The sequence below is a fragment of the Antechinus flavipes genome, chromosome 4 (genome assembly GCF_016432865.1).
Source record: "Antechinus flavipes isolate AdamAnt ecotype Samford, QLD, Australia chromosome 4, AdamAnt_v2, whole genome shotgun sequence".
Classification (NCBI taxonomy): Eukaryota; Metazoa; Chordata; class Mammalia; order Dasyuromorphia; family Dasyuridae; genus Antechinus; species Antechinus flavipes.
The window spans coordinates 93,094,892-93,109,996 of NC_067401.1; the positions used below are offsets into that span (position 1 = coordinate 93,094,892).

Below are 15,105 nucleotides of genomic sequence, written 5' to 3' on the forward strand. Positions count from 1 at the left end.
TGTTTATGAGCTCTTGTGTGAAGTCTTTATGTTTCATATTTATTCTAAGGTAAAATAAAATATTTCACTTGATATATTTTTGACCTGAAATCTTTTACTGGAACCGAGGACTTTTCTGTAGAAATTTGTATTGGAGACATATTTTGGTATTCTCAGAAGGAAAGCTTGAGTACTAGTCAAATAAAGCAAGTTATGAGAGTTCCCTTAGGGTGTCCCTGGTTGAGGGAACCCAGAACTTTGGCGCTGAACCATGTACTGCCCATGCTATTGATAGTTCCTAAATATCACTGGCAAGGAATAAAATAAATATCTGAAAAGAGGGAAAGGCTAATTTTTTTTTTCTTCAACTATGCCTAGCAAGTCATCCTGTCTTGAAAATATTTTTCTCAGATTCCATGTAGAATACAAGGGTAATCAGAACCCTTCAAGAATGTACCATGAAAAATAAATAGCAATTCAAAAAGCACTAAAAGAAAACCCTACTGAAGAACAATCTTCCAAAGTGAGATGAATTTTTAAAATCCAATCTTTGTAATTTCTTTTTTACTGTTTTACTTCTATAGTAGAAAAGAAGAGATATAACCTATACTTTTAGCCAACTATTAAATAAGATAATCGCACTGGGAGAACTTTGATTTGCTTTGCTATTTCAGGGGATTTTTCTCTTTCCTTCTCTCCTTCTCTCTCTGTTTCTCTCTCTCTCTCTCTCTCTCTCTCTCTCTCTCTCTCTCTCTCTCTCTCTCTCTCTCTCTCTCTGTCTCTCTTTCTCTCTCTCTCCTCTTTCCTTTCTCCCTCCTTTCTCTCATTCTTTCTTTTTCTTTTATTTCTTCTACTTCTTTAAAAGCATTTTACCATTTACCAATGTGACTTTAGACTAAGCTGAGTCAGAGGTGATTGTGCTGTATAGAGTTATTGGGCATCTATTTTGCAATTGGATAGTGTAGTTCTTCAGTATTCTTTAAATTCAAATTCCATTGCAATCTCTTTTTCTGAAACAATGTAAACAGGCACATAAAATATTCTGATTCTCATTTTACACAATGATTCAATACCCAGTGAATATAAAAATTAAAATCTGTACTGTATTTCAATGGTGGGGAAGAAATATACCATTGTAAGAAACATTACCTTTCTTTTTACAAATTTGTCCCAGTAGTTATTGGGAAATGACCTATAAAAAGAAATAAATGCATATATTATATATCAAACATTTAAACAAAATCATATATAAGTTGGAAACAGCTGGTAATTTATATAAAACTACATTTTTAAATACATATTCTCTTTAGAAATAATTCAATTCAATAAAATTTATTAGGGTTGGGTTGAGAAGGCAGTTACGTAGTAAAGCAGATAGAGTGCCAGCCTTGGAGTCAGAAGGAACTGAGTTCAAATTTGGCCTCAGACATTTACTAGATGTGTGACCCTGGATAAGCCACTTAACACAGCTTCAATTCCTCATCTGTAAAATGAACTTTAGAAGGAAATAGGAAATCACTTCAGCATCTTTTCCATCAAAACCTCAAGTGAGGTCAGGAAGAATCAGTCATGACTAAGTCAACATAATAACAAAAAGGTTGATATTGCAAGATGTGTGCTTATTAAGATACTGAAGAAAAACATGTATAAATTATATATAGGTATAGCAATATATACAATATGTTGATAGATCTACTATTTATATTTTAAAATCTGTTACAAGGAAAGAAGGCAAAAAAAGAGCAAAAAAAAAACTGTTGAGTATGAAATCAAAGGGATTCATTTAGAAATGAAAGTAACACAAGAAGACATGAAAATAAAGACAAAGCATAAACTTATGTCTACAAAGAGGATAATTATGAGAAAAATTCTCATCAATAAGCAGTTTTTTCTTTAAGTTATAAACTTACCAGTACATATACAGCCTTTGATGCTTTTTTGTTGTAAGTATTTCAACCTGTTTTTGGTTGCAGTTTCTTACACAGAGCTAGAAAGGATCTAAATGCCATCTAGTTCAAGTACTTTAATTAAATAATACAGATTTTTAAAGAAACATTGTATGACAATTTTTTGTACTTTAAAGGTACGATTTTCTTTTCTGAATTAACATTCTGAAAATATTCAGGAGCCATTAAAAGTTGGAAAATGACTTCACAGGATTAAAGAAAAAGTATTTTTTTCTTCTTTAAGACCATGTATCATTAATCTGTTCAATACATCTTAGGTTAATTTGTTTAATGACAGCATTTTGACATAGGATTATATATGCCTATGCAGTTATGTATGAAATTCACTATTTTGACTTTAAAGTAATATTGTTTTCTTTGAATACTTATTTTTTCTTTTCTTTATATTTTGGGCTGAAATTCCCAGAGGTTAGGTATCTCTAGTAGTGCATTCCTAGCCACAAAGAGTAATGATGAATTCTATCACTTCTGTGGAAATGAACTAAAAGGCAATTTTATTATTATTTTTAAAAATTTATTTATTTTTAATACCCATTGCTTTATGAATCATGTTGGGAGAAAAGTCAGAACCAAAACGAAAAACAGTGAGAGAGGAAAAAAAAAAAACAAACCAGAAAAAAGAAGTGAACAGAGCATGTGTTGATATACATTCAATCTCCATAGTTCTTTTTCTATCCAAAGTCTATTGGGATTGTTTTGGATTACTGAACCACTGAGAAAAACCAATCTTTCATAGTTGATCATCGCACATTTTTCTTGTTATTGTGTACAATGTATTCCTGGTTCTCCTTGTTTCACTCAGTATCATTTTGTGTAATTCTTTCCAGGCCTTTCTAAAATCTGCTTGTTCATTATTTTTTGTAGAATAATAATATGCCATTACCTTCATATACCACAACTTATTCAGATACTCTCCTGTTGATGGGCATCTACTCACTTTCCAATTCTTTGCTACTACAAAAAGAGCTGCTACAAACATTTTTGCATATATGGGTCCTTTTCCTTCCTATATGATTTCCTTGGGATAGAAACCCAGTAGTGGAACTTATGGGTTAAAGGTTATGCAGTTTTATAGTCCTTTGGACATAGTTCCAAATTGCTCTCCAGAATGTTTAGATCATATCATAACTCCACCAGCATAATACATTAGTGGCCCAGTTTTCTCACATCCTCTCCAATATTTATCATTATTTTCCTGTCATCTTAGGCAGTCTGCAAGGTATAAGATGGTACCTCAGAACTGTTTTAATTTGCATTTCTCAATCAACAGTGATTTAGAACATTTTTTCATATGACTATAGATGGTTGTCTGTTTTAGAAATGAGATCTTTATGAAAATTGGCTCTTCATATCCTTTTTTCATTTATCAATTGGGGAATGAATTGTATTCTTATAAATTTGATATAGTTCTTTATATATTTTAGAAATGAGACCTTTATCAGAAACACTGGCTATAAAATGTTTTCCCAGCTTTGTATTTCTCTTTTAGTCTTGTTTCTGTTGGTTTTGTTTGTGTAAAAACTTTTTTTAATTTAATATAATCAAAGTTGGCCATTTTGTTTTTCATAATGTTCTCTAGTTCTTCTTTGGTCATAAATTTCTCCCTTCTGCAAAGATCTGATATGCAAAGTATCCCTAACTCTTCTAATTTGCTTATGGTGTCACCTTTTATGCCCAAATCATGTACCCATTTTGATTTTATTTTGGTATGGAGTGTGAAATGGAGGTCTATGTCATGTTTCTGCAATATTATTTTCCAATTTTCTCAGCAATTTTTGTAATATAGTAAGTTCTTATCCGAGAAGCTGGAATTTGGGGCTTTCTTAAATACTAGATTATTATAGGCCTTGATCATTTTGTCATGTGTATCTAATCTATTCCACTGATTCACCACTCTATTTCTTAGCCAGTAACAAGTGATTTGGATGACTGCTGTTTTATAATATAGTTTTAAGTCTGGTATTAAAAGGCAATTTTATTAGACTCTTCAAAACACAAGGGAGCAAAAGTCAGGAAGCTGACTGGACTTCGTGTTTTGATTTTCTTTGTTGAGTATATAACTCAATTGGCTTTCTGATTATCTAGAAAAGTTTTTGTTTTAACTTTTTGAAGTTTTGTAGCACAAATATTTCCAACATAAATCTATACTCACTGAGTATTGATAACAAGTCTATCCCACTGGCCTTTGATATCATCTTCCGAAGGCTGTTCTGTAATATAAAGCCCATCAAATTCCAATTTCCGTGCTACTTCCTTTTCTCTCTTAAAAATAACCAATGGAACCTGCAGTTGAAAAGTAAATGCATTCAGAGTTAGTTTAAGTTGTATGTTTACTGGCCTAGTCACTATGGGAAAATATTTCTCATATACTTAAAGGAAGCCAAAGATTAAGTTAAAATAGATTATAATAATAAAACATTATAGATTGCTACACGTATATATGTACATATTTTTAACATACATAAGAAACTAAATGCTTATCTAAATAGAACCACTGACAGTCATGTTTTCAAATAATAATGAAAAATGACAATGATGATTATCCATGAGGGTGTTTTATGTAACTGGTTATATAGTAATGTAGGTGGGGAAATCAGTAAGTATATCCCCTGATCATTTGATTCCCTTCCATTTATCCCAACTGATCAAATCAAAGAAGGGGTATATATGTGGGCCACCAAAGTATTAGCTGCTGCCTGAAACCACCTGTCCTCCTTTCAAGAAGGTAGAACAAGTCACTTCTTGAAGCAGCCATTCTTTTTTTAGACAACTATAATTGTTAGGAAGCTTTGCCTGATGGCAAATAAATTGACTCCTTTTCTCTTTCTACCCATTGCTTATAATTCTGTCTTCAAGGACTAAACATAACAAATGTGGTACCTTCTCTAATTGACAGTCCTTCAAATGCTTGAAGACAGCTATCAAATCTTCTCCCAAGCCTTCTCTTCTCTATATTAAACACCTTAGTTCTTTCACTCTATCTACATAGAACACAAACTCAAGGCCATTTACCATTCTATTTGATCTCTTAACTGAACCATGCAGTTTTTTAATGTCCTTTTTAATTATGGTACTCAGACCCAAATATAGTATACCAAATGAAGTCTGACAAGGGTATTATATGGCCTTAATGAAACTAAAGACTGCATTAATTAGCTCTTTTGATTTTGAAATTCTACTGCTGACTCTTACTAAACTTAGAGTCTGCTAAAACCCCTAGAATTGTTTTCAGAACAATTACTTTCTAATTATGCCTCTTAGATATTATCATTGTGAAGCTGATATTCTTTGTATCCAAGTAAAAAACTTTATATATGCCTATTGAATTTTATCTTATTAGATTCAGCTTAGTGCTCTATTCCATAGCTGTCACCAGACTAAAATGTAATTAGGAAATAATTACCAAAATAAATAAAAATACAATAAAACATAGATACTGTCAGGATGTGATTTTTCTAGTAAATATGAGCCTACATGAATCCTTATGTACAGTTAATGGCCCCTGGTTTCTTTTTGAGTTTGACATAATTCCTTTAACCTATTAAGATCTTTTTGGATTTTGACTCTCATATATTATGTCAGTCCTCTCTACCATCTACAAATTTGATGAGCATACCACTGATTCCTTTATTAGTTGTGGATAAAACTGTTAAAACTGTTAATCTTGATATCTAATTGTCTTTTTATCTAATATGCTGATCCTTTATTTCTTACTAGCACATCAAAATCAATGTCTCTTGTTGGAATCCTTACTAACTGCTAACTAATTAGAGTTGATCTAATCTTACAAGAAGATGTTTTGGGCAGAACCTGAAACAAGGTACTAAGTAGAACTAATTAGTACAATGCTTGTGTTTGCACCTTTACTCATTGGAGTTCACAAGTATGCCAGCTTCACAAAGTAAACTTTGTACCTTTGTGAGTTCACACCTCCCTTGAAGCTCTTTGGGCCAGAGAGCACTATGGGAGAAAACCCATAGTCTTTCCATGTTCATCATAGTTTGGGCATAATAAGCATTTGTGCCCACTGTGGCACAGCGTCTTATGATCTCTTCTAAAGGAGCATCTTTGTCTAGCCCCCATAGAATTCTTTTGCAAATCTCATTGGCATTTTCCTTAGCCAAATGTCTAGTCATTATTTCTGTGGCAGCATTATCTCCGATGGTTCTTATTACAGCTGTTTGTAAATGTCCCACAATTCCTCCCTCTTGGATTAAAGAAACAGACAGAGGCTAAGAAGAAAAAGCTCACAACATTTTGGCGCCCTCAACGTGGGGCTGACAGACCCCTCAGTGAATTTCAGCGGAAAAGCTACGATCCTGATTCCAGTGGAAAAGCTACGATCCTGATCCAGTGGAAAAGACTCTTCAACCCAGAAATTAGGGTGAGTGCAACAAAGAAATTTTGTTAGAAGAGTTAAAGTAGAATTTCAGCTAAGATGGGACAGATATTTAGAAAACAGCCTGTTTCTGTTCAAGGAAAATGTTTAGAGAGCATTGTCAAAATTATGGAAAGCCAAGGTTTAATTATAAGTTTACAGCATATCACTGAATTTTTACAGACTGTAAAGGACATATGTCCTTGTTTCTCTCTTGATAAGGAATTAGATCTAAATGAATGGAAATTGGTTGGAGAGGATCTTTGTCAATTCTATGATAAAAATGGGCCTAACTCAATAATTAATACATATAATGTAATACAATTGGCTATAAGAAGTTATTTAAGTGATAGAATGATGAAAAGGAAAGTACAGGAGGAAGAAGTGCCAACTTTACTAGGTAAAAAGGAGGACGAATCAGATGAGAATGGAGTTAATTACAATTCTGAGTATGATACTTCACAGCAGGAGGAATTAGGTGATTCCACATCTCATGACCCTCCCCCCGCAATTAACCCTTCATGGGTGGAACAAGGGGGAGGGAGAGAGACAGAAACACAGTCAGCTTCTCCTGTAAAGCAGAATTTGACAAGATTAGAAAAAGCATTAATTAAAGCAAAAAATGAAGGAGAAGATATATCTGATTTTATAAATGCATATCCTGTGATTGAAGAGCCCAACTCCTCAGGTCAAAAAGAGAGAAAATACACTCCTTTTAATTTGGGAAAAATTAAAGATTTGAAAAAGGGTTGCACTCTTTATGGGACTACATCATCTTATGTGAAGATGTTACTGGATAATTTGTCTTATGAAATCTTAACTCCGAATGACTGGAAATCCATCGCTAAAACATGTCTTGAATCGGGACAAAATTTATTGTGGCTTTCAGAGTTTCATGAATTATGTAGGATTCAAGCCCAACGCAATAGGCAAACAGGAGCTATTGTACAAGTTGCTTTTGACCAACTAACTGGAGAAGGTCAGTATGCAGAGAGTTCAGAACAGATTTATTATCCCATAACAGTGTATGAGCAAATTTCTAAGGCTGCAATAAAAGCTTGGAATTCTCTCCCTGGACAGAAAGATGGAAATAATGCCTTCACAAAAATAACACAAGGGCCAAATGAACCCTTTGCTGACTTTGTGGGACGTTTGCAGACAGCTATCATAAGAACAAATGGAGAAAATGCAATAACAGACATTTTGATAAGGCAACTTGCTAAGGAAAATGCTAATGAGGTTTGCAGAAGAATTATACTAGGACTGCGCAAGGATGCTCCTTTAGAGGAGCTCATAAGACGCTGTGCCACAGTAGGCACAGGTGCCTTTTATAGCCAGGCTATGATGCAGACTTCCCAAAATCCAAACATGAGAAGACAGAGTCCCTCTTGGCAAGGGACTTCCAGAGAGACTCGTAGATGCTTTCAGTGTGGAAAAGTAGGACATCTGAAAGCTCAATGTTGGTATAGAGATAGAATGGGAAAACAAGGTGGGAGAACAAGACCCCAAACCCCATGTCCAAAATGCAACAGAGGCTTCCATTGGGCCTCAGAATGCAGACAGATTCAGGGAAACGGGATGAGGGGCCCAGCCCCAGGGCCCAAGGCAAAAAACACTTGGGGCATGATGGCAGCCAATGGTGCACCCAGAGAGTGCCTAGAAGTCCAGTACCCAGACATGACCAATCAGCCAGAAAGCCATATGATGGGAGAAGGGGATTATGGGTTTTCTCCCATAGTGCTCTCTGGCCCAAAGAGCTTCAAGGGAGGTGTGAACTCACAAAGGTACAAAGTTTACTTTGTGAAGCTGGCATACTTGTGAACTCCAATGAGTAAAGGTGCAAACACAAGCATTGTACTAATTAGTTCTACTTAGTACCTTGTTTCAGGTTCTGCCCAAAACATCTTCTTGTAAGATTAGATCAACTCTAATTAGTTAGCAGTTTGTAAGGATTCCAACAGTCTCTAAAGTTTAATTCATTATTAATCCTTAAAATCCATTCTTCTCTAAGACTCCATATTCTACTGATGCTACACCATTCTTTCCTAGCCACTTATGCTCAAAATCTTATAGATAGCTTTTATTCTTTTCCTTTCTTCATCCCCCATATCTAATTAGTCTGCAATCTGCATTTGTAACATGCCAATCATATCAAATACAACTTTAGAGTGAACAAGGTAATAATGATATTACCATGTTATTACTGAATACTATAATTGTCATAGATGATATAACACATTATAGTCTTTTTTAGTTAATTCAAGTAAAAGTTACTCTGAATGTAGTAGAGAGACTAACTGAGGAAGTTCATGTAGTAGTAGATATAATATAAAAATTGAAAAAAGAAAGGGAGAAATATAAATACAAAAACCCATATATAGATAGGAGGCATTTCAGGATACTGTTGTATGGAGTGCTAAGAAGAAAAGCTAAAATCAGAAGTCTGAGAACAAATGTTGGCATGAATGCCTGAGGGAGTACTTCATTAAATTGCCTATTTTCTTTAGTTGGAAAATAATTAATTCTTCCTATTTTAATCAAATTAATTGAATGTTGTAACAGGATTAGAAACTATAAGCAAAAATCATAATAGGAGAGTAAGCTGCTCTCAAGAGGTAATTTTGCTACTCTATAAATTGTATACACTATTTTATATAAGCTCTTAATTATCCTACCAGTACTCTAACTTATATTCTAGGGGACTGAAAATTTACTTTCCAAGTTGAAGGGCTTTTGAATATAGAAACATAAACATGCACATATATATCCACAAATACATTGATGCTTACTTTCAAGCAGTAGTATCCAATGATGCAGAAGAAGGAGATAACTGTGTGGAGAATAGCAAGGATCCGAAGTGTAGGCTCCATGTAGCCACTACTCTCCTCTAGAACATAGTGTACTGTAATGAGTCGATGTGATGTGCTGTCCAGACTACTTATTCTGGAATTTTCACTTGCACTTGGGGAAGGAATTTCCTTTCCTTCTACCACAGAAGAAGTGGAGACCTAATTAAAACCATTTAGATCCCAATCAGCTTCTTGAAATTAAAAAGCATAAGTTTCATTTTTAAACACAATATAATACTACAGCCATGTTTTTCCTTTTATAGGTTAACAGTTGAACATAGATTTTTTTTTTAAATAACGAAGAGACTAAAAGTAAAAACATATATATATTACAATCTAAATTGTTGTTTTGTTTAAAAAAATACTATCATGGGCATTTGAACTTTTTTACAGATTTTTCTGTTTTAACAAAAATAAGCTGGGACTCATAGATTATACAAGAAGAAAAGCAAACCAAAATTTTCCATAAAATTAAACATGAAATAGTAGTGAAATATTGCTGAGTCATTTTTAGCAATTCTAACAGCCTAATTCTAATCAGATAGACTAGCTTGGCACTAGTAATGAGAAAATCCATGTTTAAGAAAGGTTTCTCTGCTAATGGCTTCAATTTAATTAAGATAAACAGAATCAACATTAGTCTTCCCAAGAACATCGAGAATATAATTGGGTATCTACATGTTTCCTTCTTTCATGAAATCATACTTTTGAAGTGCTATAATAAATGTACTTAGCTTATACATTTGTGAAACTTTAAAACTCTAATTTAGTTTCCACAATTCAACATGCAATATTTAAAGTAATGAAAAGATGTGCATACCTTATAAAAGAGCAGGATAAAGTTGATCGCAAAAGCAACAAATAGGGCTAACATCCTCATGTTGTAAAAATTGCGAGCAAAGTAGTTCTAAAGATGATTTAAAAAAATTATCATGTTAAAACATCATTAGAAGGTGGGATCTGGGACACACTCCATGAAATACTTTCTCTTCTAAGACCTTTTTAGCATTAAAAATTTCTCCAAATAAGTATTTCTCAACTGAAACAACCATCTCAATTCAGTAGCCATCTCAATTTCCCAGATTACAGTATGATTTCAAATTACAAGTATTAAAGAACAACCAAGAGTATGTTTTTTTTTTCCTTCTTTGTTTTATTCTTCTACTCAATAATTTAAAAAACCCCACCAAAAATCCAGTGTAATCAGGATAGGTCCCTAGATCTGGAGATCATACCTAATACATCATAATTGTTCAGCTCGGTATTTTGATTATTTAGCAATTACTGTAAAAATTGGATCTTTCTGGACAAAAGCAAAGAAATTGGGAAGAAGTGACTGTACACTGAAAAACACTATTTCTTTGGAACACACCTGGATCATGGAGTCCAGCTGAATTTAAGGGGATAAATGGTATATTAGGGCAGAAATCTGAAATGACATATGTTGGCCATCAGAAGCAGTGACAGAAATGGCAAGTAGTAGCAAATCTGACTTTAGAAAGAAAATCAGAGACCAAAGACACAGGAGCTCTATGGTCTGACAAACAAATTCCATTTTAGTACTCCTAAAATAAACATTGTTTTAGATGAATACATCATTTATAAATAAGTCTGCAGTGTGTGCATAGAAGTATAAGAAAACATCTTCAATTCAGTAACCCTAATAAGCATAATTGAGCTTGGAGAAGAGCCTATTATTAACCACAGGATTGTTATTTCTGGTGATACACAAAGGTACCAAATCTTGAAGAAGCAGGGTTAGGCAATATGGGACAGTGGAAAGAGTAATGAACTTTGAGTCAAAAGATTGTGTCTAAATCCTTGGAATATCACTATTTTGTATGACTGTAGTTGTTCATTTGTGTCTGATTTTTCATGACTCCACTGGGTGTTTTCTGGGCAAAGATACTGGAATGGTTTGTCATTTCCTTCTTCAATTCATTCAATAGATGATGAAATTGTGGCAAACAAAGTTGAGTGATTTTTTCAGGGTCACATAGAGAGTATCTGAGATCAGATTTGAATTCCAAAGATGATTCTTCCTGATTGCAGGCCTAACAGTCCATCCATTGTGCCACTTGGCTATCCCTGTATGTCTGTAGGAATGTCCCTTAAACCTTTGGGCCTTGTTCTTTCCATCTATAAAATAAAGATTCTGGTTCAGATTTGATTCTGAGGTTCCCTCTAGTTTTAAGTCTGATGCTATGATCCTTGAAAAAAATTTTCTTCAGTGTTCTGGCTACTATAGCTATAAAGATAACAGATGCTGCCCCCAAATCCACAAATAAGACTAATGAACTCATATTATAAAAATATCTGTAAAAGTATAATCTTTACTGCTATTACTTCTTTGTAATATATACAAAGAAAAAACATCACTGTACAATAAAGAAATCTCAAATAGTTTTTTGAATATTAAAGGACATTGAGAAAAAGTGAGGATGAGATAATGAGAAATGAGGAAATTACTTGTAAGAAGGCGGCCTCTACCTTCAATTCTTTTACTTTTGAAGAAAGGCAGGCATGGCCTATCACTGAGGAGGTTAAATTGTTGCACATACCTAATAAAGTAGGAAACGACTAGAGAACAAACTAGCATTACAGATTTTACAAGACAACAAAGTTTAAAAGATTTTTTTAGTAGTCGTTAGTTTTATGCTTCACACAAGGTATAGCTATACCCATAATTATAGCACAGCATATTCTGAGAATTTTTAATGAGACTCTAAACCATCAACAAAACATCAACTTAAAAAAAGAAATAAGAAAACATCAACTTAAATTCAGTTAGGTCTTTTTAAGAAGACAAGGAAATTCAAAAAACACTTTTAAAGATTTCCATAAAATGTTAAAACTAAAAAGTTAATGTTACATCTCCACCGTTCTAGATAGAAACAATCCAGAACAATATATTCCTCTAAAATATCACATGTGAGGTTTTATTGTACTTGAAAACTAGTATTTCTGTATTTTTTTTAATTTTCAAGATCAACAAAACAGAAATAGTACTCTCAAGTATACAGTTTAATATTTTTTAATTTAAGCTTTTTTTTTTTTTTCCAATTACATGTAAAAACAATTTTAACATTTTTGGGGTCAAATTTTGAGTTCCATATTCTTTCCTTCCTTCTTCTCGCCCCCTCTTTGAGAAGACAAGCAATTTAGCACAAGTTTCACATGCAAAGCACATTTCTATGTAAGTCATGGCACAGACAAATCAAACACAAACAACAACAACAAAAAAAGAAGAAAAATAAAGAAAAAAATATCTTAGATCTGCATTTGGATTCCATCAATTTTTTCTCTGGAGATGTACTGTACCTTTCATCTTAAGTTCTTCAGAATTTTCTTGGATCATTTTATTGCTGAAAATAGTTAAATTATTCAGAGTAGATCATCAAACAATGTGGTTGTTATTGTGTACAATATTCTCTTGGTCCTGCTCATTTCACTTTGCATCAGTTCATGTAAGTCTTTCCAGGTTTTTCTGAGAATGTATTGCTTATAATTACTATATGCACAATAATATCCATTACAATAATATATAATAGCTTGTTCAATCATTCCCTTCAACTTTCAATGTTTTGCTACCAATAAAAGAATAGTATAAATATTTTTGTGCATATTACATCCTTATCCTTTTTGTCTCTTTGGGATAAAAACTTAGTATTTGTATACCTTGTTCAAAGGACATACTCTTGGATATAATTCCAAATTGTTCTACAGAATATTGAATCAGTATTCAATTTCATGAACAGTGCATTAGTGTTTTAATTTTCCACATCCCCTCCGCCACTGACTAATTAGCCAATCAAGTATGTGATGATAGCCCAGAGTTATTTTAATTTGCATTTATCTACTCAATGGTGATGTAACATTTTTCAGATGCCTATGGCAGCTTGATTACCTTGTCTGAAAACTGTTCTGTTCATATCTTTTGATCATTTATCAACAAAGGAATAATTCTTATTTCTATTAAATTTGTCTCAGTTGTCTATATATTTGAGAAATGGGGTCTTTGTCACAGAAACTACTTTTTCACGCTTCTTTTTAGAATTGTATTTGGAAGTCAAATTTTCTTTTCAATTTTGTTCTTTTCATTAGGAATGACTGAATATCCTCTATTTCACTAATTTTTTTTTAATTCACTGAATTTTTCCTTGAATGATTATACTCAGTTTTGCTGGGTGAATGATTCTTGGTTGTAATTATAGCTTTTTTTGACCTCCAGAATATCATGATCCAAGCTTTAATATAGAAATGTAAATCCTTAAATGTAGGAACTGCTAAACTTTTTGTTTTCCTGTCTGTGGTTTCCATATTTGAATTGTTTCTTTTTGGATGCATGCAGAAAATATTTTCTCCTTGACCTGGGAGCACTAGAATTTGGCTATAATATTCATAAGAATTTTCATTTTGGATTCTTTTTTAGGGAGTGATGGATGAAATCTTTCAATTTCTATTTCATCCTATGATTCTAGAATATCAGGGCACTTTTCCTTGATAATTTCTTGAAAGATGAAATTGAAGTTCTTTTTTTTTTTTTTTTGATCACGTATTTCAAATAGACCAATAATTTTAAAATTATCTCTTATCTATTTTCCAGGTGAGTGATTTGTCCATGAAGACATTTTGCATTATTTCTTTTTTTTTTCTTTCATGTGATTTTCTTTCACTGTTTCTTGATGACTCATGAAGTCATTAACTTTCACTTGTTTTGTTCTAATTTTCAAGGAATTATTTTCTTCATGGAGCTTTTGTACCTTTTTTTTTTTTTTTTTTTTTTTCCCATTTCACCAATTATACTACTTGGAGAGTTATTTTCTTTAGTGGATTTTTGTACTCCTTTTTCCATTTGGCCAATTCTGCTGTTCAAAACATTTTTTTCATTGCATTTTTGTGCCTCTTTTACTATTTGGCCTCTTTTGTTTTTTAAGGTATTTAATTCTTTAGCATTTTTTTATGCTTCCTTTAATAAGCTGCTGCCTCTTTTTTCTTGATTTTCTTGAATGAATCATTTCTCTTCCCAATTTTTCCTCTGCCTCTCTTTTGTGATTTTTAAAATCTTTTTTGAGCTCTTTCATGGCATGGGCCAATTCCTATTTTTCTTTGAGACTTTGTTTTGACTTTATTGTCTTCTGATTGTATGTTCTGATCTCCTCTGTCACCATAGTAACTTTCTATCTTCTTCTTTTACTCTTTGCTTTTTTTCCAGACTATGTCTTGAATTCTAATTCTCTGCGACAGTGGGGCTCTGCTTCCTCAGTGGAAGGGGTACCATCTATCCCAAGCTCCAGGCTTTTGAGTTTTGTGTGTGTGTGTGTATGTATGTGCTTGTATGTACGTGTGAGTGTGTGTGTGTGTGCAGCTGTTTGCAGAGGTAATTTGGGGGACCTGTAAGTTTTTGGTTCTTTCAGGGGGGTATGATCTAGGGAGAGGTATATTTAATACTGTACATAGATCTGGAAGTGACTATAAGTCACTTGTCCACTCTGTAACCAGGGTCTCCTTTTTCCCACAGCCCTAAATTCTGTTGTGCTTGCCCTGGAAAGGAGATCCAGAACTATGATTCACATTCAAGTATGGTCAAAACAAGACAGTCCTGCCCCCAGTGCCTGCAAAGGGATCCCTGGAATCTCCTTTTGACCACTGTCTGTGGGCTGAGAGATGCAAAAACAATTACTGTAGCCACAGATTCAGTCACCTGCAAGGCCTACTTCTACTTTTCTGGGGCCTACATACTAGTACAAAAGACCTTTGCTGCTTACCTTATAAGTTGTGTTAGGCAGAAAATTGTTTCATTCCATCCTTTTGTGGGTTCTAACACTTTATAATTTGTTTTAAGCCATTATTTAAAAGAAATTGAAAAGGTTCAGGTAAGTACCTGCCTCTTTTCTGCCAACTTCACTCCATTCCTCAAACACTATTTTTA

General features: G+C 33.4%; 1 protein-coding gene across 1 annotated transcript in view; it reads right to left on the bottom strand.

Annotated features, from left to right (window-relative positions):
• RYR2 (ryanodine receptor 2) overlaps nt 1-15,105 on the bottom strand; it is a 522,738-nt gene that overhangs the window by 33,345 nt on the left and 474,288 nt on the right. The window contains exons 95-98 of the mRNA XM_051996568.1: nt 9,994-10,080; nt 9,114-9,332; nt 4,099-4,229; nt 1,129-1,171 (exon numbers count right to left, since the gene is read on the bottom strand). Of these exons, the coding sequence (XP_051852528.1) occupies nt 1,129-1,171; nt 4,099-4,229; nt 9,114-9,332; nt 9,994-10,080 (480 nt within the window). The remainder of the gene's footprint in view (nt 1-1,128; nt 1,172-4,098; nt 4,230-9,113; nt 9,333-9,993; nt 10,081-15,105) is intronic.